Source organism: Corapipo altera, unplaced genomic scaffold (genome assembly GCF_003945725.1).
Source record: "Corapipo altera isolate COAL_440 unplaced genomic scaffold, ASM394572v1 1b, whole genome shotgun sequence".
Lineage (NCBI taxonomy): Eukaryota > Metazoa > Chordata > Aves > Passeriformes > Pipridae > Corapipo > Corapipo altera.
Genome location: NW_020884881.1, coordinates 8,459,179 through 8,483,589, shown reverse-complemented (window position 1 = coordinate 8,483,589; position 24,411 = coordinate 8,459,179). Strand labels below are relative to the sequence as shown.

At 37.2% G+C, this 24,411-nt stretch overlaps 1 protein-coding gene across 1 annotated transcript in view; it reads left to right on the top strand.

Moving 5' to 3' along the window:
• SLC2A13 (solute carrier family 2 member 13) overlaps positions 1–24,411 on the top strand; it is a 147,522-nt gene that overhangs the window by 26,205 nt on the left and 96,906 nt on the right. The window contains exons 2-3 of the mRNA XM_027640018.1: positions 1,277–1,436; positions 7,269–7,477. Coding sequence (XP_027495819.1) covers positions 1,277–1,436; positions 7,269–7,477 — 369 coding nt within the window. The remainder of the gene's footprint in view (positions 1–1,276; positions 1,437–7,268; positions 7,478–24,411) is intronic.

Genomic DNA, 24,411 nt, shown 5'->3' with positions numbered 1-24,411 from the left:
CATTAGTTCAAATACTGACGTGAAAGGTGCGAAAAAATATCCCTAATAGTGAGTTGTGCTTGAAAATTTGCTTCTCTGTCAAACATGCAAAGGACTGTTTGAATGTTTCTTTCCATGGTGCCTTCTGGTTGGCTTTGAAAAGTGGTTGAATAAATTTTTAATGCTTTTTTTTTTTTCTGACACTTTTATGTGGGTTTTTTATTCCGTGTGGGTTGCTCAGTCAATAGGAGGAGGAGGCATCATTGGTGTGTCCTGGGAGGCTGTGCTGGGAACTGGGTTCTCACACTGAGAGGCTGCTGTGAGTGTTTACCTATCGCAACAAAGGATCTTCTGATGCCATTTTATTATTAAACAATATATATTCCTTGCTTGAGCTTTTGGAGGCTCCCAGCAGTCCTGTCAGGCTAACCTTGTTGCTAAAGATGGTTTTGTGCTCTTAGTTTGATGAGTCAGCCAGGCAGCGGAGAGCTGGCCAAAGCCTCCGCCATTTTAAGATGAAGCCCTTCTACTGTGACATGAGCCAGGAACCGTAGTTGTGCTTCAGAAGTCACATGCATGCCTTTAGTTGACCCCTTTTCTTGCCAAGGCTGTGGCAGTGGCCTGTGCTGGTGTGAGTCCATGTGGACTCATTGGAGCTGTCCCAGGCTGGAAATTTTGGTGTCTCTGATGGTGCTTGGTTGTGCTCGCTGTGCTCGAGTTGTAACTCATCTGACTTCAGCTGAAATGTGTTTTTGAGCATGTGTTGCCAATGTACTTCAAGTTTTAACTACAAAATAAATTGCTGTTGGTTGTCACTGTAGGTTCTTTTAAGGAAATAAGGATACAATTTGCTTTAAATGAGAGCGCAACTTTGTTGGTGGATTTGGACCACCAAAGCATGTGCCACAGCCAGCTCTGCTCTTTATACTCTTGAGCTCTGTTTTTACAGTTTGTGTGTGTGTGTCCTCCTGTGTGTGTTCCTCGTGGGCATTTCTGTCTTTTGCACAAATAGCTGTGTCCCCTCCCAACTCCTTGTGCACCCCCATCCTCCTTGCTGAAGGGGTGGGCTGTGAGGCAGAAAAGGCCTTGACTCTGTGCAAGCACTGCTCAGTAAAAAAACATCCCCGAATTATCAACACAGTTTCCAGCACAAATCCAGAACATAGCCCTATACCAACTACTATGAAGAAGATTAACTCTGCCTCAGTCAAAACCAGCACAAAATGGTATTTTATGATGAAAAAGCAATGTAGCGCCTCTCTCGATTTTATAACTGTAACTGAATTTATTCTTGTAGGTGTAGCATCTATGACTGTGCCAGTGTACATCGCAGAAGTTGCTCCACCGCACCTAAGAGGCAGATTAGTCACCATTAACACTCTGTTCATCACTGGAGGGCAGTTTTTTGCAAGTGTCGTCGATGGACTCTTCAGCTACCTCGCGAAGGATGGGTGGAGGTTTGTGAGTCTTCCTTGCTAAGAGCAAAACTGGCATAGTCTTGTTTTGGTTGAGAGCTATAGTAATTCTTGTTTACATATAAAGTGGTCAAACTGTATACTGGAATGGAACTTTAATAATTAGTTCTTGCCAAAATAGATCCATACTGCTTTCACTTAAGCTTAATATTCACATATGACTGTACTAAACTTTAAAGTGGAAGAGCAATAAATATGCATCAAAAGCTTGAATGATTGTCATGATGTTTATGAAAATAGCTTACCTTTTGCATTTAGAGCAATTAAATGCTGATTATTCAAAAGGCAAATTTCCAGTAAGTATGCTGTATGTGCAAAATAGAGGTGAATTTCAAATATTCTTAATCTGAGCAGTAGTAATCTAATCAGAATTGAAGGGAAGACTATTGTAGCATAACTTTATAGTTAAAAGTTTATGTTACAGGATAATATGAATCTCTTTTACTTTATGGATATTATGTTCTTCCTGTAGACATCTCTTAAGTGTTTCTGGACTGCAGTCTTATACCTGCTATCTTTGTAGTGATGTGTCATTTGAGAGAGATGACAAATTTCAGTGGCTCGGTATTTCACTTGCAGAGCTGACCTGAGTAAAACAATTAACAGAAGTGTGTAGGAGGAATAACTTATACTCTATGTTCCAACTCTTGGAAACTTATGCTTAATTATATGTGCTTTTCTTTTGAAACACTCTTGGGAAAGGGATGCCTGTTGTTGTAGGGCCTTAGATTTCTGTTGCTACAGCTTGGAATCATTTTGCTATTGAAACATTCTAATTTGAAGGATCCTCTCCCCATACCCAAAAACTTGAAACATAATATGTTTATGTTTTCTGGTTTTTAATGAAGCTGAATAGGGACTTCTAGGTGTGCTGATATTTGAGGTTTAAGTTAGGAACAATTCAACTGGGACCAGGTACATAGAAGAACTTGGAAGCTGATCTTTTTGTAGTATATAAATAAATACACATTAAAAAAATTATATTTTCTTAATGAATTTATGGCTTAATCTGTGTTTGACTGAAGATTCAAGAAGTTTGAGATTTTTACTTTTTGTCCATTTGATTGTTTCCTTTATCTCTTTTGTAAAAAGATATCACATTTTGACCTTAAGGAAAAGGTTACTTCATGCCAATTTTGTTTTATTTTAATTGAATTTTAAGTTTTAGCTCTGCTTTGTGCATTCTGGGTACTACAGCTCAAATGAAAATAGCATTTTGCATTTTACATGAAATTTTTGATGACCTTTTCATTATAATGCAGCTGCATTCTCTGGCTATATGTCTATTTATGGAGAACTGACAAACATCCTTCACTGAAAGAACAACTTAGTTTCATAGACTTGCAATTCCCTTTTTACAGTTAAAGAAATATGCTCAATTTTGAGAAAAGTTAGTGGCATGCAATAATGCATTTCTAAGTGAAATACAAACTGAATTATTTGATCCTTGATGCCAGTATTATTTTAAATTAACTCTTAGTCTTAATAATTTGCTAACATAATGAGTCCCTGTACATTGGCTGGGTGGGAGAAACAGACAAGCAAAGGTATTTATTTAGAAATGAAGCTCTGAGTCACAGTTACTGTAGAGGCATTGTGTACTTTCTGGTCAGGCAGATTTTTGAGTTCAGGTTACCTCAGTGGTCAGGGATTCAGCTGGAGGAAGCTTTTGTGGATATGTCTTTTTTTTTCCCCATTAGTGCCCTGACATTTGGGGGGTGAGGATGTGGTTTTAATCTGTGTATTTCAGTAAATACTAGCATACTGGAAGAAAAATACAAGCTAACAAAATATATAACAAATACTGGTGTTATTGTTTTTTGTTTAGTTGTTCAGGTAAACTAAGATAGATTCTCTAGCTCAAAAGCAGACTGCTAGGCTGCTTTGGAAAAGATCAGTCAAAGAGCTAGTGTTTTGATATAGAATGTATCAGATGTTTCCAAATCAAGCAGTGACACAAGGAAGTTACCATCTTTTGATATGTTACTTTGTAAATATATTTAATTAACATAGAAGATTGAGTGGAAGGCAATAATCATTGTCAAATGCAGATTTTATCTTTTTGGAAAACACTGGTTTGATATGCCACTATACCTTAAATAGAAATGAGGCCCTCACCCACTGAAATGCTGCACAGCTGTTCTAAGACCGTCTGCATTGGTGTAACTTATTCTACTGTTTGGATCTTAAAAAATCCTAATCTGCTATAATTCAGGCCTTTTAATCTGTCTGAACTGAGAAAATTAAAATTATGAATAAAACCTGTGGATTGAGTAAGAGTGGAAGTTTGGGTATTTAATCCGATCAGTGTGAGATGCTGACCTTTGAAAATCTCCAGTGATGGATGTTTTCATTTTGCAAGACACCTTGCTTAGATATTCAGTCACTCTTAATGTGAAGAATTGTTTTCCCTCATCTTCGATCTATATTTTCCATGTTGCAGCTTGTGACTGTTGACTCTTGTCCTTTCCCAGGGTACATTTGAGAAAGTCTGTCTCCTTCTATATGAGCTTCTTTTCAGTTACGAAAGATGCAATTAGATCTTCACTTGATCATCTCTTTCCTGGGCAGCACAAACCCAGTTCTTTCAGCCTCTCCTTTTATGTCACACACTCCAGTTGCACAACCATCTTAGTGATCTATTCCTGGTTTGTAGCTTTCCCTCATGTTGGTGGTCCCAGTTTTCCAGGCTCTGGAGAGGAGCAATTGTTTCTGCAGCCTGCTGGCACGTGCTGAATAACTTTTGCTAAGGTAGTAATGCTGTGTTTTATATATGTGCCAAGTACTGCTTTTTTGGATTGAGTGACGTCTAACTGTTGACAATGCATTGTGCAGAAACAGGCTACCACCTCAGTGATGAGGTATCCAGGTATTCTCAGCTGCAATGCTGGAGCTGTTTATTGGGGACAGTGTACCTGTCTGTCCTCAGCAAGGTAAGGCTGATCAGGGAAGAGTGCAGATGGTCTCTCACCTGGAAGGAGTGGCCAGTAAACTCACAGAGAGAATTCACAAATGTGAATTCATTACAAATGTGAGTCATTACATATAAGAAGAAAAATTACAGCAATTACTGTATCTCTTTGTGACTGAATGGCTAAGTATTGGAGTGCTGCAAAAAACCAGTAAGGAGCCTTACTTTTTTTGGCTCTTGTTCTTGAAAATGCTGGATATTAAATTAAAAATAAACCAAAGAAAACAAATATTTAACCTGACCCTTATGTCAGGTTTGCTTTATAAACCCTGCTAATGCCATCTTAATAGTATTGCAGCAGTATGTCAGAGAAGAAGAAATGTTACAGCAGACTTATTAAATTTCATGCTGGATTTTTTCAGGTCTGCTAGACATCTGGCTTCAAATGCAAAGTCTTGTATTCTGTATAGGAAAGAACTATATTAGATTTCTGGAAGCCAGCTCACTGCATGAAATGTCTAAAATTGCCTGCTTTTACTCTAAATTGGTTATATCACAATGACTTGATCTGTAAATTGCTTCAGCTCTTGAACTTGCAATGGATGTACACTGTCAGTGTTTTCCTTCTGGCCTGCTCCTTCTCCTCAACTTTGACCAGAAGTTTGTGTATTGGAAACTGACTTTAGTGGGGGAGCACTTTCTGTACATTTCTTTTTTATCTTGCCTGTGATAAACAATCCAATAGAGTCCAACTGGTAGCTTTAACAGCCTTGGATCAAGCTTTCAGGAGTCTCAATTGATTTTGCCTCCTAAGGTGATTGTAGGTACCCAACTGCTTAGTTCTGGAGGCTCTGCTGCATGTAAGGGACTAAAGGGTTTCCAGTTTGACAGAATACAGCAATGGTGTTCTTAATCTCTATGGGCTTGTTTTACTCTTCATTTGAAACAGAAAAGGCTTTCTAAATGCCACTCCAATGAAGATATTGAATATACAATTTGGTGAGCTTCAATAGTGTATGTGTAAAGGTAATTCTGTATACAGTTACCAAAATGTTTGTGGAGAGAGAAAAGCATAGGAAGAAATGAAGACATTAATGAATGAGAACAGTAGTGAATGAGGCATGAGAACATTAGTGAAGATATGTTGGCTGAAGACTATTCAGCTAATAAGCCTTCCACAAGCTTTATGTTTTTAATTAATTTTCTTCCTTATCCTTTTCTTTTTTTTAACTGATGATGAACTATACCATTCTTAAAGTGTTACAAAATAAGAGAGTTGCTCACAGAGTTCTTTCTAGAGCAAGATTTTCTTGTATGACTTTTGTAAATTTTGTCTGGTTTTAAGAAGGACTTAAGGACTCACCTTGGGGGTGGGAAGGCTGGCCTGGCATGCACATTGTCCTGGGATGGCTGTCCTCTTTGCATTGCCTTTTGGGTGTTCTTTTCACCATTCTCCAATCTTCCACCCATTGTACTGCCCACATTTTTCTTTGTTAAATCCACAAATGCCTCTAAGGAAGTGTTTTTTCATTTTCACTCAAAATGCATTTGGACTTAACAAATACATTTGGTTCGTTGCCCCAAAACAAGGTTTTCAATAATGGTTGTGCTTTCTTTCCTACTCTGTTAGCAATCTCATTTCATAGAATACTTTGTAAAAACATCCAGGTGAGAGACTGCTGATTCACCTGTGTGAAAACATGTATCCTAGGGTATGAAGAGAGGAGATAGAGGAGAGATTAGCAAATCTCCTTAATCTCCTGACTGATCTCGAGGTGTGAACCTGTTTATGAGTACAGGCTACCTCAGTATTCAGAGGGGCTGGATTCTCAAGGTGTTTTAGTGGTTCTATCTCCTGATGTGAAATAATGTCCAGGTGACACCAGCACTGTTTAAATTCTTTAATGGAAGTGAAAAGAATCTCAGTGAAGTGTAAATGGGAAAAGGTGAGATTTAAAAAGCAGAACGAAATTTTACATTGTTCCACAAATCTTGTTATCTTTGTAGAGTTTTATTGAGGGAATATAAAAACGTGGAGTGTATAGACCAGAACCACCCATGAAAATTGGTAGTACGCTTGTCTTTCACACTCTTTTACCCCACTTTAAAAGGATTGAATAATGGTATCCCTGGGTGTTGTCACAGGTGTCAGTGCTGATTCTTGGAAACATAACTCTGCAACTAGTGGAAAGTCTTTGTTGAGTAGAGAACTAGCCTTAAGCCTGTAAATAGTAACACCCTGGGCATCTAAAATACAGTTTTGATTTAAAACATAACGTTACATCTAACTGAAGATTTAAAAGTAGACTCTCTAAAAGATCTGGTGTAAATTACTGTGCTGGTGAAATGATCTTTTTTCAGTGTTTTTGCTTATAGACAGAAATTTTCAAAAATAAAATGGCCACATGTCTATTACTGACCAAATTATGCATTTGGGTTTTTTGTCTGCTTTTGGGGGTTGTTTTTTGTACATGTCTGTGAAACAATTGGCAGTATTTCAGTCTCATTTTTGACATCAACAGTACCCATTTTTTCTCTGTACATTTGCTTTCTCCTTCTGCTGATTATGTTCACTGAAGGGTTTATCAGTTTCTAAACTGGTGAAATTTCAGGGTTTTCATTTAGTCTGACTTAGTGTCCTCAGGAACAGTGGCCATAGAGTCAGTGGTGGCAGAATAGTCAACATATCCGTCAGATTTCCTGGAAATGAAGGAAAGGGTCATATTTTCTATGACCTTGCAGAATATATGATTCTTGCCCCCTTAACTTACAGTGAGAAAGAATATGAAGAGAGGAGGATTTGTTCTGTAAACTGCAGTTTCAGTAGCTGTAACTGAATCTTCTTATAGCATGTTTTTGTAGGCAAATAATAGATATTTATTTATTTGCTTATTTATTTCCAGGTACATGCTGGGCCTGTCGGCTGTTCCAGCAGTTATACAGTTTCTTGGATTCCTGTTTCTTCCCGAAAGTCCCCGCTGGCTCATTCAGAAAGGCCAGACTCAGAGAGCACGGAGAATTCTGTCTCAAATGCGTGGCAACCAGGCAATCGATGAGGAGTATGACAGTATCAAAAACAACATTGAAGAAGAAGAAAAAGAAGTCGGAGCAGGTATGCTGAATGTTTGCTGGTCTCTCTGCCTAGCAATGAGGAGATAAAAATCAGAAAAAATGTTGAAGCTGTAGCCTGTGGGAACTTGATATTTTGCTTTTTCTTGTCTGTTTTGCTGTTTAAGTATTTCATGTTACTGGTAGCTTCAAAAATGAATAGGTATTTCTATGATCCTGTAGATTTAAATTAGGTTCTGATTTCTTAAGTGAGGAAAAAGTAAAGTTGTATAGCATTCTAAGTTTATACTACCTACACTTATGTGTCATTGTACTGAAAAAAATAATCAGTTTGGGAATGCACATCTCGAAGAGTGAAAATAAATAAATAAAGTTTGGTTTCTTTCATCAGTGGAAAAGGCCAAGCAGACACTAGGGAGGTCAGAAGGCATTGTACATGCCTGAATTATCCAGAGGCCCCTTCCTAGTTGACAGTATTCTAGTCAAGAAGCCTTTGAAAGATATACAAAACTAGGCCTGTAATACAGAGATTCTGTTTCAGTAAAGGCAACTTCTGAAAGTCCTTTTGATCTGCTGCCGAAAGAAAAGGCATCTAAATCAAATCCTTTTTTTCACTGTTTTGTATCTTTACACCACATTTGCTCAAAACTTTATTTACTTATGAAACAAGATTACCATTTGATTGAATTTCTGCACTCTACATATTTTTCCTTTGGTTTCTGCTGAAAGTTTTAACTTGGGAATCTCAAGTAAGGCTCTTAAATAAAAGTCATCTTAATTCTTGCTTCCTTAATCATTGATAGGAAAATACTCTAACTTCTCAGAGCTGGTAGAAAGAAAAATGGAAGTTGCTTTGCATCTGTGTACATTGAGATTCAACATCTTATAATACCTATTCTCATTGCCTCGAGTTTGACTTTGAACCTTATAATAAATAATTACATGTCTGCAAAAAAATATTTGACACATAGTTGAAAGGATTTTCAAAATTTTCATCACTAGGGTGAAACAGGGCTGGATTTTTTCCCTCCCATTATGTTTTTGAGGCTTTGGATACTGTTTTTTCCTGAGTTCTTTGGGGAGTGGATAATGAAGTTCATTGAGGCTAGTTTGGTGAAAAGTGATGAAGTGGATATTCATAGAACAGCTTGGGCTTAAGAGTCCTGTGCTAAGGTTCTCCATCCTAATTAGGGATTGGACTGTTCAGTTCCATGTTTTAGTGCTTTGTAGAAATAAAAGGAACAGGCATTTGGCCCCCCCAGACCCTTATTTTCCATCACTGGGCTATAGGGTATGACCTTGTTTCTCTAAATCTTTTGCCATGATGCTTTTTCATAGTTGTGAACCAAATGTGGTGTTGGTAGTAGGACTGACTCGGTTGTTAAATCAGTCCTCTATACATTTGTAACTTGGACTGACAACTAATTACGAGGTTGTTTTCTGGGATGTGTGAGTCTCTTGGTTTCCCCTGCACACTCCACCAGAAACTTATTTTATGTCTGGAGTTTGGTTAAATCAATCGCATTTCTAGGAGAAAGCTTGGTTACAGAGAATTGTTGTTTTCCTCTCAGGTAATTGACAGCTTCAGAGTTGTCACCTAAGGGTATTTAAAAAAAATGATGGTAGTTACAAGTGTATGCTGTCGTGTTTGTTATAATGCTTAGCAGACAGGCATTAGAGAGCTATGGTCACTCTTGCTTTTGATTATAACTTCATTATAATTGCACTTCATCTCATTTAACCCAAGTTCTTCTTTGTTATATATGTTGTGTGTCAGCATCAAGACATACATTGTTACGTTTCTGTGGATTACAAGTGGTATTTACAAGTGCTGTTAAATTTTAATTGCTTTCATTTCTTAAGGAGCTGTCCAGATCCTTAGTGTAGTGCAAAAGTAACTTGCTGTTCATGATTTCATTGTCAGGTTTTCAGGTATTCACAACTTAAATGTGTGCTTCTGCAAAGACTTTGCATTTCATTTTGTTGTGGATATTTTAGTTGCAGGGGTTTTTTGTTTGTTTGGAATTTTTTATATGTATTGCTCCAATACTTTTTTATTAATTTCTCCTACTTGTGGCAGACAATGTTTTTAAAACACAGTTAATAGAAATGACAAATGAATGTAGGAATTCCTGTCAGACATTCTGAACATATTCCAGTTTCACAGAAAATGCAATGACCCTAAACTGATGGAGTGTGTATGTAACATTCAAGGAGAGATGACTTTGCAGATTGAAAATAATCTGGCTTCCTCTTAGGTAAAAGTGCCTTTTCCTTTCTTGTCCCTTTCTTTCTTGGAAAAGAACAGATGTTCTTTTTCACTGATTGATACACAAACATCTTTACCAGTTCCTTAGGGCATCAGTTTCTAAGTGAAACTAAGCCTGCGTTTGACTCCTTTTCTGCAAGGGAGTAACAGAATGTGGCCATAACATATTCTTCAGTCCCACATTAAAAAACTGTAATACCTTTTCTAACTGTTTCATCAACTGTTCTTGTCACGGAAGAATGAATCAAAGGGAAACTTCATCTGTGTTGTTTAAGCTACCTTAAAGTTTGGGTTTAATGTGTGTCATAAAATCATAGAAGTTCATTGCATCTTTTACATGGTCATCAAGTAGCTTCTGTCTTCAAACTAACAAAAATGCCTTCTGCAACCAACTTTAGCTGGGGTGGGATACCTGTAAAGTGAATGATTCACATTTCTTTATCCTTTCTAATACATTCAGTCAAATCACTGCTGCTGATGCTGCTCAGCAGCTTATATTTTAGCATTTTCAGATTGGTATCAGGAAAATAATGTATCTTTTTGACAAACACTTTCCCCATGACTGGTTATGCAAATGACATTTTTTCTGGCAGTCATGGATACTGCTTTTTTGTGCTCTATTCTGTACTCACAGTGTGACTTTTGGTTTTGTAACCTTGCATTTTGAGAAGTGAAGGGGAGGACGTTGCACTCTCCAGTAACATTACAAGACAAGTCAAATCTTGGTCGAGTCCAGGTAGTCAGCATCTGTTAATGTCATTGCCCTCTCAGATGGTGGGGCTGTAGTGCACAAGCGAGGCAGGAAAATCAAGGATAGAAGAACTAATGAGGAAGATTTTAGAAGAAGAATGCTCCTTAAGAGTTGTGGAAAGAGTAGTTTACACGTGCAAAGTGGCCTTCCCCTTCAAATATACTGTGGATCTCACAGATCCCCAGTCCGTGGTTTAGGCTCTGAATCCTTATGGAATAAAATGGTCAGAAGGGGTTTGTGGCTGAGAGAAGGATCAAAGACATTGCTGTGTTCTGGCACAACTCTTCCTAGCAAAACATGTCTGACTCACACTGCTGCTGAATTGTAGATTTTAGTATAGTTAAGGCACAGGTTCTGTACTGCACCTTAGTTAAAAACAGGCAATCAAATCATAGCAATGCAGATGAGCACTGGCACAGGAGCTTAATACACAATCATAGAATGGTTAGGGCTGGAAGGGACCTTAAAGGTTGTCTAGTTCCAAGCCCCCTTCCAAGAGCAGAGAACCTTCTACTACAGCGGGCTACTCAGAGCCCCATTCTGTCTGGTCTTGAACAACTTCAGGGATGAGGCAACCACAACCTCTCTGGGCAACCTATTCCAGTGTCTCATCACCCTCAGAGTAAAGAATTTCTTCCCAATATATAATCTAAACAGTCCTCCTTCAGCTTAAGGCTGTTCTCCCCTATCCTGTCCTTAGATGCCCTTGTAAAAAATCCTTCTGCAGCTTTCTTGTAGCCCCCTTTACATGCTGGAAGGCTGCTGCTCTAAGGTTTCTCCAGTCTTCTCTTCTCCAGGCTGAACAGCCCCAACTCTTTCAGTCTGTCGTTGTAGGAGAGGTGCTCCAGCCATGTGAAAAGCTTAGTATCCCTTCTCTGGACTCATTTCAACAGGTCCACATCTTTTTTGTGGGCCCCAGAGCTGGATGCAGTACTCCAGGTGGGGTCTCACAAGAGCAGAGTAGAGAGGGAGAGTCACTTCTCTTGACCTGCTGTTCACATCTCCTTTGATGCAGCCCAGGATACTGTTGACTTTTTGGGCTGCAAGCATGCACTGTTGGCTCATGTCCAGTTTTTTGTCCACCAGCACCCCCAAGTCCTTCTCAGGGCTGCTCTCAATCCATTTTCTATCCAACCTGTATTTGTGCCTGAGATTGCTAAGACCCAAGTTCAGGACCTTGCACTTCATGAAGTTCTTGTTGAACTTCATGAGGTTCACACAGGCCCATCTCTCAAACCTGTCGAGGTCTCTCTGGATGCCATCCCTTCCCTCCAGTGTCTCGATCACACAACAGAGCTTGGTGTAGTCAGCAGACTTGCTGAGGATGCACTCGATCCCACTGCCCGTGTTGCTGACAAAGGTGTCCCAATACTGCCCCCTGAGGATTGTCATTCATCACTTCACTTGGACATCGAGCCATTGATCGCAAATCTTTGAGCGTGACCATCCAGCCAATTTTTTTATCCACCAAGTGGTCCATCCATCAAATCCATGTCTCTCCAGTTTAGAGACAAGGATGTTGTGTGGGACAGAGTCAAATCCTCTGCACGTGTCCAGGTAGATGACTTTCTGTTGCCCTTCCCTCATCCATGACTGCTGTAACCCCATCACAGAAGTCCACCAAATTTGTCAGGCCATGTGTATAGATGAAGCAGCTTGTGCTCCTAAGCAAATTAAAGGATGGGATTTGTAATTTTAATTCTAGAGCAAGTACTTGGGAATGAATTTAATGTAGTCATTTGTGCATAACACTAAAGTTAGTTACCACACTTTTTGTAAAATTTTTACTGGCTGCCAGTATAGTGGTAATTTCTGACTGGAAAGAAATCATTATAGCATCCAATGGAGACATTTTAAATAGATCATTAATTTCCCATATGTTTGACAATACCATGATGATCAGTGCAAATCATAGAAAGGTGTCAGTTTTTACTGTCTTTCTGGGTGAAAGCATCTGCAAACTGCATGGCTTTTCCTCACACCCCTCCATGTAGCTGTACTGAGCTCTGATGTGCTGGGGTACATAGTATTTCACACAAAATCAGTAGTGATGAGTACAGTACTAACTTAGCATCTTGATGAAGTGAACATCATTTGCATTAAGACTAGACATTTATTTTTGTGTAGATGAAGGATGTGTAACTATGAATCGTAATTACGCTAGGGGAGCAGTGTAATCTCCCCCAGCCCTATTTGTCCCACATTTCTCTAACCTGTGAATTCGGCTGAGATTCTTGACCTTATCTGCTATGTTTGTGGACCTTTGCCTTTTATTTGTTGTTATCCATGTAAATATGTCAACTTCTGATCATGAAGATGTCTTTGCACATGTTATGCTTACTAATTCTGGCTGTGTAAAACTGCTGGAGCTCAGTGGTGCGTGGAACTGTGCTACTTCTGTGAAATTCACCAAACCGTTTATAAAATCGATCATTACAATGTAATATTGTTCAACCTACCATTCTGTGTCTGTACCAGAATGGGCACTGCTTCTAGATTAGACATTTTCTTTTGTTTTCATTATTTTAATGCGTTTTTTTTGTAATAGCCAGGCTTTTTTTATGACACCGATAAAAATGTATTCATGCCACTCTATCACTCCTGTAGGCTTGACTCACTTAACTTGTTTTTCTGTATTTCCTATTGGATCAGTGAGTCTGTCTCCTTTTTTATGTTTGTGTTTCCCCATTGGAAATAAATGTGTTATGATATAAAGGTAACCACCTCATTGCTGTTAGGTTTCAGCTCATAATTTTACCCAATTAACTGTCACTTAAAATATGATATTATTAGGCAGAAGATATGGACCCTCAGTTTTTCCTGGTTCCAGTATATTTCTATTTCTTGCACCTTTTCTTTTTAAGTAATATTTTAACTTGTTAGTATTCTTGGCTATGGCTTTGGCTGGACCCATTTGATATGCGTCTTTCCACAGAGATGCTAAAAGCTTGCAGTGTTTTCATTTTTAATCATAATTCTCCCCTCATTTCTGGGAGTCCTTTTTATCCTAAGGCCATTGCCCAGCATGCTTGGTGTTGAAAAAGAGATAGACATGCTTATTATTATTATTCATCAGCTGGAATCTGATTTAATTAAACTTGGTAATACTGTGATGCTCTGGTAGGACTGTGCAGATCTCTGAATGATTCCACTTCCACTAAAATCCTTATTTGAAGTTAATTCTTCTTTTATAAAAATAAGTGGCTTTTGTTAGCTGTAACCGTGAAATTAGATGGAAGACTTTGGGGCAAAAGGAAACAAAGGATTTGTTGAAGAAATCCCCAAATTCAATATGATTGGTAGTGATGTCAGCCTGAAATTCTTGCTTGTGGCAAAACAAATGCCAGGGTCAGTTCTGGGTGGGTTTTGTCTCTAGATTTTGTGGGAAGTGTGGCCAATGCAAGAGGTACTTGAAAGTGATGTCTTAGTTTCATTCCTGTATTTTAGCAATTTTACATATTGAAGTATTATTTGTCTGTTCCCTTAAGAACAAAAATTCTTCCAGTGCACGTTTCCATTGGAATTTATTTTGAGTTGAACACATAAAAAAAAGTACTCCTCTGGATAATTTAAAATTCATGCAATGCAGACAAATAAAGCATGGAGACATTTGATCTTGAGAAAGTATACTAATTAAACTCAATGTATGATCTGATAACAAGAAAAAGCTTTCTACAAAACTTGGCAAAGAGTATTGAAAGTATGAATTACTGTATAAAACAATTGATAAAAAGAGATAAGCTTTTTGGTTCTCTTCCATCCTTAAAGTCTTTTAAAAGGCTGACATTCTTGCAAATGTGACCTTTCAGAAATAAAATATATAAAAAACATTGGTTTTTACCTTGTACAGAAATATAACTGCTATATTTTAAAAATAATAGTTTGTTTCTAGTATCTTAGAGCTCTGGTTATACTTCAAGAATCCTGCTGTTAGCATGTTTACCTGGCAGGGTGTTTCGAATCAGTCTTGCTTCAGTGGCTTATGACCAAAATGAATCCCTTAATCTTCCACCTTGGTTTTCAATGTACTGACATAAAATGAATGTTTATCTGGAAATGGTGGTTAATTGCCCATCTGAAGAGCACATTCTTCCTGTTAGACCGATTCAGATGTGTGTTTTGGAACAAGCTCTTCTTTGCCTGAAGTCCAGACTTTCATGTATGGTAGTCCTTAAGGGCAGGAAAAGTAAAACTTCGTAAAACTTCCTCTAAGCATAGAGGAAGTCCCACTGAAAGGTGGGACAGTTTGTTTCAGTTTTGTTTCTTTTCCCCCACTTTAGATTTACCATGAAATTTCTGGAAGTACACTTAGCTTTCCACTGACAGTGTTATTAGCTTTTTATTAGTTCACAGCTTCTTAAGCCTACAGAAAATTCGACCTACAAGTCTGGAAAATAAAATTAAAAAGACTTCGTCTCTTATCAGTTCAATAAATTTGAGCATAATGATTTTGTTTTAAGCCAAATGACATTTTTCACAGATTGAAGCTGAATTTGCTGATGTTTGGGTAGTTCAGAACTGCTGCTCTTCTTCTGAGGTTGATTGTGGGACTAAATGTCTGGAAGCAGTATTGGATTGCACTCCAGTACTAGTGCACCACTGAACATTCAGCTGCTCCCTGTGCTTTGTTTAGGAACAGGTATCTGTTTTGTGAAAAAAGTAGGTTTCAGAGTGGAAAAAGTGTTTGAAGAGTTTGAAGACTCGTGATTGACATCCTTTCATGAGAGAATGTGGTTGTTCTGAATCAAAAACTGTCTAAAATAGAGGCCATGAATAAAAATAGTATGTTTTGTTCATGTCCAAGGGAATAGGAATTTGTAACTTGTGCTTGAAAAACAAACAAATCTCTACGCTCTCCCTCCCTCCTATTTTAACTAGAAAAATTTATTTTTATTTCTTAATATGAGCAGCTAAAATTAGATATATTTGGCTGGCTGTCAGGTATTGTAATTATCTCTGTTTCATGTTTATTGTCTGTTAGGGATAACTATAGTACTTCAAATTTATAGAAAAGTATCTATATATTTTAGCACAAAACCTACTTGGTTTTGTATTTAAATAAGGTAGACCAATTGACTTGGACTAGATGAGTTTCTAGAAGCTAATGGCTTCTGACCCCAATTTCCATGCCTTCTCAGAGCTCAGTTCAGCTCTGGAAAGGAATAAGTTAGACACATTTTTTGGATTTTCCAGAAGTAGTGCTTAGTTGTATAATAGTTGGCCTGTTATTAAAAATCTTCTATATAATAGCACAAACTTTAAACAGCATTTTTTACTTTATGCATTTACGTTAGTTTCTTCTCAGTAAGTCAGGGGGAAAACCCCAAAAATAGTGTGGCATATGATGAGATTTTGGGAAAGCTGGAGAAAAGATTCCTGGCAGAAGTGAACTTGAAGGGTTTGGGGAGAATATTTTTGGTCAACAAAAGCAAAAATTTGCATAACATAAGTAATAGTAAAGGCAACAGAAAAGATGAAAAGGGGAAAAAAAGACAAAAAAATTGCTGCAGAAGGTGATTTTTGCATTGTTGGGATGCAAACCTATTCTCATTCCTTACTCAGTACAGAAATGAGAGAGACAATGAGAGGGGGGAGACACCTGTTTACTGTCCATAGCATACATGGTGTGTTACACGGGGAAGGGAGCCCATGGAAGCAAACTGGGCCTGGGGGAGAGAAGCCTGTGTCGGTAAAAGCTGATAGTAGGATTTTAATGCTGGGATAGGAATGAAAGGGCAGAATACGTCTGCCCAGGGGAAAGTTACAACATTTAACTTGACTTAACATGTCTTGAGGCATCTGGCCATGCGCCAGCCTTGCCAGTGATGGCACTGAGATAACCTCTTCCAGATCTTGGCCTGAGGGTTTGTTGCTACTGGTGTGCTCACCAGGCTCACCACTTTGGTTTGAGTGGGCCAAACTAAGACTCTGAGCCTTGGAGTCAATGTGCTGGAGAGCAGGTTTGGTTTGAGGCGGGGTGCCTACAGTGTGGTAGCTTAGTTGTGTTAGAAATGGGATATACAATTTTTAATTTCCTGCATAGTCTTGGGCAAGAGATGGGCACACACTGCCTTCACAGCAGCATTTACTCTTTGGGACTTCATTTTCTTCTAACATGGTTACACTGATGTACTTGTTTCTCATCCAGAATTGTGGATCTACTTTTTCTTAAGGAGTGATAAAATTACGGTACCTCCAGAGCTGCTAATGGTATTCAAGAGCTCAGTTAATTAGAAAAGAAAAAAAAAAGAAAAGGAAAGGAAGGCCTGGTTCTTCATCATTTCCCTGCTGGATCCAGCATCTGCACTGAATACACAATTCTAAGCTGAATGCTCCCACTTGAGCTGCCTGTTTACATGCAAGAGGGATTCAGACAAAATGTACAGTGTTGTGTGAAAATGTTAATGGGTATGGGGGAAATTTTTTTATAGACTACTGAGGAATAATTATAACACTTTGCTAAGCTTAGTAATATGATTCTGTGAGTTAGCTCTTAGAGCAGGTTCTGTGGCAAAAATTGGAGATAATCTTGCAGCTTCTTTGCTCTCTGACCTTGTGAAGATGAGTAGAAATTCTAAAATGGATTTAAGGTTTTTAATAACAATATTTACATGTAAATGCTGCAGATAAGTAGCTGAACTTTCTTCACCTCTTGGTCTCATTTTAGCCTTTTCAGCATAAGCATTAAAATCAAAAAAGCTTTCTTTTTTTTTTTTTAATTAATCTTGTTTTGCAGTGTTGTATTAATGCAGAGGAACCACATCAGTGCAGAGCTGACTCTTCGTCTGCAGCCTTCTATGTGACAGGCTTTGCACTAGGGCAGGACTTGGTCCAACCAGCAGATGTTAATAATTCTTCAACAGCAGTAGTTTTTCTTTGATTCTGTAGTCAGGTGAACAGAGTGTTTATACAGCCTGTTTAAATTGAAGTATTTTGATAATAGAGAGGAAAATTACTTGTTTTACATAAGACCATATTTTTTTTCTACAGTCTAGTCAGGCTTTATTCTTCCTGAAGGCCTTCACCAGCATATTGCCTGCCTATTTTTTGTCAATCCTCATCTTTTTCTCTTGCCTTTTAAAATAACAGCATTAAGGGTTTTTTGTCTCTCCTCCTTTCCAGACACTTTGTTCTTCTAGCAAACCTGAGGGTTCAGTTCACAATAAGCAGCTGTCCTTACACACCACCTGATAGTTAATCTGAAGTATTCACACACTGACCATTTCAGTAAATCTTGTCAACCAATGTGACATCTATCATAACTGGCACGCTGCCATGTGTGGATGTTTTGTTTGACTTAAGATGGATTTTGGAAAAAAAAAAAGTTAGTTGTTTGTTGCTGAGTACGTTGCTACTTTGTCTCCCAAACTATCCATGCTCCCTTGCACAAATATTTTTGAGCTTTCCCTGTGTGTTAAGAAAGCAAGTTGTTAGAAATAAGTGAGAAATGGTGTAGTACTTCCATGTTGACTATTTGAATAGAATATGTATTTTGGTCTAGTGCTTTTATCGAAGAGATAAGAAATAGTTTATTTCTTTACATTAATTCTGTTTGACTGTAGTTTTTATAAGTGGTGAATTGGTTCAGAATTGTGTTTCAGTCATAATTTTTTGGACAGGAAAAAGTTAGAATTCTGCTTTGCTTTTTGGTTGTGGGTTGTGGTTTTTTTTCTAATAGTATCCCCTAAGGCATTTTGATGCACAGTAACTGTGTAGTAGTGTGCTAGTCTTGCTATAGAGCCAAATCCCTAGGAAAGAGCTTTCACCTTGTGTTATTTCACTCAAGAACAGGAAGGGTGAGCACTATCTTTTCCTTTTATCATCTGAAAAATTGTGTCTGTGGGATTACTCTTTTCTTGTGGTATTTCTGTAAGTGAAGTACTTTCTAGGAAATTTTTTACACTATTTTGTATTCTAAAATACCACTGGTCTCCTGGAAAATGTCTGTGTAGAGTAGAGGGGGTTTATATGGCTGAAATGTTTGTCTGTGTGAGATAACTAATACTGCATGAATAAGTCACAGTGAATAATTTTCATCATTAATTTAGACTTCCTTTCTTCTTGTCAGTTGTCTGGGGAAACTGCAGTTTCTTTAGATATGTTTGTTTTGAAAGTGTTAAAGTGCTTTGGAATTTTTCTATGTGAAACTGTAGCAAATGCATTGCAAACTTGAAATTTTACTATAAACTCTTTAGAAATTGTGGCTTTCACAAGTATTAAACAGCATATCAATCATATTCTAGAAATACCTGCACAAAAAAAGCTCTGATTAGTTCAATTAACAAAACAAGAAAATTTTAAAAGGGTCAGTAAGACTGGTCCCTTTACGCCCTGTTTTCGGGCTTTTCTTTTGCTGAAAAAACCCAAACCAACTTCCCCCTAACAAATTAAAAAATTCTCCCATCAACAACTCCTTCACGAAAAACCATTTGTTATTTTCAGCACTATTTTCTTCCCCCTCAGGAAACCACTATTCTGTTAAATGTCTTTTTCCTATGAGGAAAGGATCACTCCACTGTTCCTGTAATGGTCAGTTTGTGTATGGGGTTTTTTATTGTGAACAGTCAGAGGACTTGATGATCCTCATGATTCCCTTCCATCTCAGCATATTCTGTGATTCTGTGTAAATACTGCTGCATTTATGGAGAATTGTGATTGTGAACTTTTTTATTGTGATTCTGCACATACTTGAGTATTACTATTTCTGTTGAATAAGAAATAATGCTTTCTAAGCCAGTATAGTTCAATGTCTATGGATATTCAAATATTTACCAGAAGTCTTATGGAAAATGTTGTTATCTAGTCAAAGTAAGTTATCTCTCAGTGCAACCATGGTGATTTATGAATGAAGAAATAATTTTTTTTTCAATATTGTGAGTTATATTTAGAATCGTTCTCTAACTAAACGTTGTGGGAGCTTGAAAAATTTCTGCATTTTCCTGCCATACATAGTGAGTATCCAATTCCTCCCTTAAAGAGTGGGCTTCAGGCCAGAATTTAGCATTGGTAAACCTAACACATTGTTATTTTTCTCCACTTTTATTGCAAGGAGCTTGTAGAATTGCTGAGAAACTGCCGAGAGTTCAAGTTGCTGTATTGCTTGTGACTTGTAAAGTATGTTTAATTGTAAATTTTGCATGTTTATTCTGCCTTTTCTAGTGAAATGACTGGGTTTCCCATTATTTTTAATGTAGATTGCAAAACGAGCATCTTTGCTGTAACACACAGCAGCCTTGTTCTGTTGGCTGGTCTGCAATGGTGGGCAAGGGCTGGTGGGAGCCCACTGGTGGTCCTGGGGTGTCCATGTGCCCAAACCCATGTGAGCTGGTGCCTGTGAGGACTTCCAGCCACTTCTTTGCCTTGTAGAACTGTATTTTAGTACTTTACAGAAATAGTATAGATCTTTCTTCTGCTACTAAAACTGCATGAATATATTTGGGTTTTTATTAGCTCCAAACATCTTTAGGTTTTTTATGTGCATTCTCCTTGGGGTCAGTGGCTTTAAAGAGAGCAGAAATACTGTTTTCTTCCATGTCTTCTGATCTGTTTCCCATTACTTATTGAACATGGAAAGGTTTAACTACAATTATTTAAGAAAATGTTGCATGACTGCTCTAAACATTACATTGCTATTGAAGCAAAAGTCAGTAAAAGTATACTTGAAATTGGATTGATTTAAGAGCATAAATAATTTTAAAGTAATTCTGTCCTTTTGTGTTTATATGGAATAGATTGCACTATTTTCTTTTCATTTAAACAAAAATGTTGTATAAATATCTTATATAACACAAACCACATGTGATTTTTCGTAGTATCTGAGGTGGATGTAGCTCACGTAAGAGTATGCAAATATAGATATATAAATGAATACATTATGTCTACTGTAGTGTATGACATAGAAAGTGGAGGATTGACTCTGAGCCAGAAGACTTCCTTTTTAGTTAAAGCAAACATACGTTTCTATGGCAATAAAAGCAAATTGAAAATGTAGGTGGTTCTGACTATTGCTAGTCTAAAATAAAGGTGGCAGTTGCAGAATAGTTCATTTCATAGCCAAAAACCCCACAAGATTTTCGTTAAAGAAAAATTAATCTATATTGACCCATACTTAATTTTTAAAATTTTTGAATTGTAAGCTTTTTCTGATATATGTATTTCCCCCTCCTTTAATTTCTCATTCTTTTTTTTCACTGTATGTAGCAAAAACAGGAGTCTGCATATAAATGCAATGCAAATCTTTTGTTGTTATAAAGTAGATTTAAACATTAATGGTGATTCTTATTACCTTTGCATCTTTCGTAATTTGTTGGGACTTTAAATTTTTAATGTTTGTTAAGTGATGCTTATTTTTAGTAGTACTCAAGAGACAAGACATAAGAGTTTTGTAACAGAAGATAAATTAAAGCAGTATTTACTGAAGAACACTGGGTTGATGGGGTGGGTAGGAGATAATAAGTTGCAACTAAATGGGGTGGAACATAATCAGAAGTGTTTATCCTTCTCTAATTAAAGTGCAGGATAACAATGGAAGAGGTCTGAGACACCCTTTTGCTCTAGGTTGGATTGTTCAGAGCTTCTCATTCTGTTGAAGCAGACTCCCAGAAGAACAATACATTGTAGAATATCCAAATACCACCTATTCCTGAGTGAGTGGCCTCAAATTAATCATCCTGCCCCTGTATCTCACACTTATTTCATTCAAGCTGTTTACTTTTTTTGATCTCCAGATCTTCCCCAAATAAGCAGGATAGACTACAGAGAATCCAGGATTATCTATGGAATTTTGTTTTTTTAAGAAGGGGAGTATGGGCAGCCTAATTCATATATAAGATTATGTTTTGCAGCCAAAATTTGTTGTTATTTAAGCATAGTGTGTGCATATGTAGAAACCAAATGGTATCTTTTTGGTCACTCACACATTTTGATTTTTTGCCATACCTTGACAGGGACAGAACTTGACAGGAACCCAAACTGTTTATGTTCATTTAGCACGACAGGAACATTTGGTACTAGTCCAAGGTTGAAATAGGATCTTTCAGTTGATATTGATGTCAGATATCAATAAATCTTCTTTTGCAACAACAGCCAAGATTTTCTTCAGGTTGTAGCCTGACAATATTTAATGTGAAAATATTAACCTAAATTTGCAGAGATTCTTGTATTATCTACAAGATATACACTCATTTCCCTCATCCCAGTGAGTGCTCACTTGACTGTCCTTAATAATTCAGATAATTCGTGTTAAGTACTCAGTGTCAAAGACAACAGATTAAATACCTTGAAAAGACATACAGTTTGTGCCAGCTGACTGCTGCTTGTGGTACTGGGATGGTGGGTTTGAGTGCTCCAGTTCCCATCCAGCAGGAAGAATCAAGACCTAAGGGATGGGCTTGGATATCTGAACTGCCAGGAGCCAAAAAAGGTGTTGTTGTTGAATGCTTTATCAGAGAAAAACAGCTGGTTTTACATGATGTAAATCTGTCAATAAAAGTACCAAATTGTGGTTGATGAATGATTTTGTAAGTGTAGAAGTAATACAAGGCTGCATAATGATAATATTTTGATTTTAAATATTTCTTGATATGAGGTATTAGATGTAAATCGCAAACAGACACACATTCTTAAATGTAGCTTCATTTGTTCTGTATTTGAATGCAACTGTAGTGTAACCCAACAGCATTATAGAGGAGATAGAATTTATTTTTTTGTTACTTAGTTATTTTGGGGCAAATTTTTTGTATTTTACAAATTTGAGAAGTTGTCACTCAGTTTAGTGTTCTGTTCTCATCCGAGAAACATTCCCTACCATCTGCAGTCTGTTGTCTATTGTGCTGTGTGAGCCTGGCTCGAAATACAAAATATTATCTGGTCTGTATAGCGCTGTCTTTGACAACTCTTCCCAAACGTGACTGGTGGAGGCCAAGATATTCTCTGTTCAGGTGCAAGCAGATCCATTAGAAACATGAATTCAGATAAATATTCGTAGGTCTTTCATGGATGTAGATGCATTTTATGAGACTGCACTTTATAATGGGTATGTTAAGAGATGCTGCATCGTAAAAATATTTTAAAATAAAGTCTTCTAATATGCTTTGAGTTTCTAATTTTGTCTTCTTATCAGCTGAAACTGGTTTTCACATTCAACTGAGAGTTATTTTGAAATTTAGATTTAAAAAGCTCTCACGCTTCTGCCCTGCTGTTAAACTTCTTTTCTTTCCTTCCCTAACTTCAGTAAAGTAAAATGAACCTGTGAAACCTGTTATATACCTTTTCCTACCTGTATTTTGGAACCTAATGAATCTGAAGAGCAGTGTTTAATTTTAGCTCAGCAGTTTGAAAGCAGATTTCTTTTATTATGACTTGAATAATTTCAAACAGTCCTCTTTTCCTCCTCTGGTTCTTCTTGAATGTATTCATTTTATTTGGTGATAAAATTTCCCCTGTATGTTCTTAATGTTCTTGCAAATTCGAATATTGTTTTATGCTGAAATCAGTATTAGAACCAATTTTTGTTATATTTTGTAGTAATGGTATTGAGACCTTAATGTTATATGAAACAAAATTTGGGAGTTCTAATTGTAAAACATGAAGATTGATAACTGCTCATCAATTTTGTGTAAATCCTATATGATACTATACTCAAAAGTGTGATATTTTGTTGCCATGGTGATAAGCACAGTAGGTTTTTTACAGGATTTTTTGTAGCAGCTTATAATAGTTGAAGTAGCTGCAAAGGGAAAAGTATCATCTACAATTTGAGTTCCATTGAGAACATAAACCTTGAATGACAAAACTGTTTTTATAATAGAAGTTACCTTTAGGGCCTGAGTTGTAGTAATGCATTATACCTAAATTTTACCTAAAACTTGGATTTAACGTTTAAATTAATTCAAAAAGGTTTAAAATGTATTTGTTTGATTGGGAGAAAAAAATTGCAAATTATTTACTTAAAAGATTTAATTACATGAAGTATAGACTCTTGTTTGTCTTTAGGGAGTGTCTGTGTGGGTTTTTATAGGTGATTCATTTTTCTGTGTAGTCAGAGCAGATAATGCTGGGTGTAGCATGTAAGGGCTGTGTATATTTTTCCTATGTAATATTTCTTAGTAAAAATGTGTCAGAACATCTATTACTACAGCAACTGAACCACTGCTGTGGTAATACATCAGCAAACTTTTTGTGTTTGGTAAAGTAGCCTGTAATTGTGGGCTAGTAGTGAGCCTGAAAACAAGATAATTGTGCCCTTTCTTCTTTTTTAAAAAAAGTATTTCTTGCTGAACTCCAAAAATTGCACTGTGTTGATGAACTGTTGGGAAACACAGCATGGAACCAAACTCTTTAATAGCTCAAGCAAACCACTTTCTCCAGTTTTCCTCCATTTGGAATGTTTTGGACAGGGGGTGTATAAAATGGACTGGAAATAAAGGCTTTAGTTCCTCTTCTAACTCTTCTGCTAGGTACTGGATAGCCTAGAGTTAGTGGTTCTTGCATGGCTTCATTGATGAGAGATCAGCTTGTTATTTTACAGAAAAAGTAGCTGTTGTGGTGTGATTTAATTTCTGATAGAATTGACTATAGACTCAAGGTATCAAGTGCTTTGACTACAGTACTTTTCTGAGACACGATATAGTTCACATACTGTAGGTGTCTGTCATGTATGAAATGCGCCTACACCATTTACTATTCACTGTTACATGGCATCTTCTAGGGGTAATAAATCTGCTGCTAGATAATTGTTCTTGTCTCATTTACTAAAGATGATGCAGGGACTCAAGTGACTGCAGGTAGATTGTTGCACATTTGAGTTTTTTAATTAACATAATGCATGTGTCGGTAGCACTAAAGAGCATTCAGAGGTAATATTAGAAGGACACGCAGAAGCAAAGAGAAGCATTCACATTTCTATGGAAATGGAGTAGTTAAATTGCCTGTAATTCTGTTTATATGTTTGCCTGTG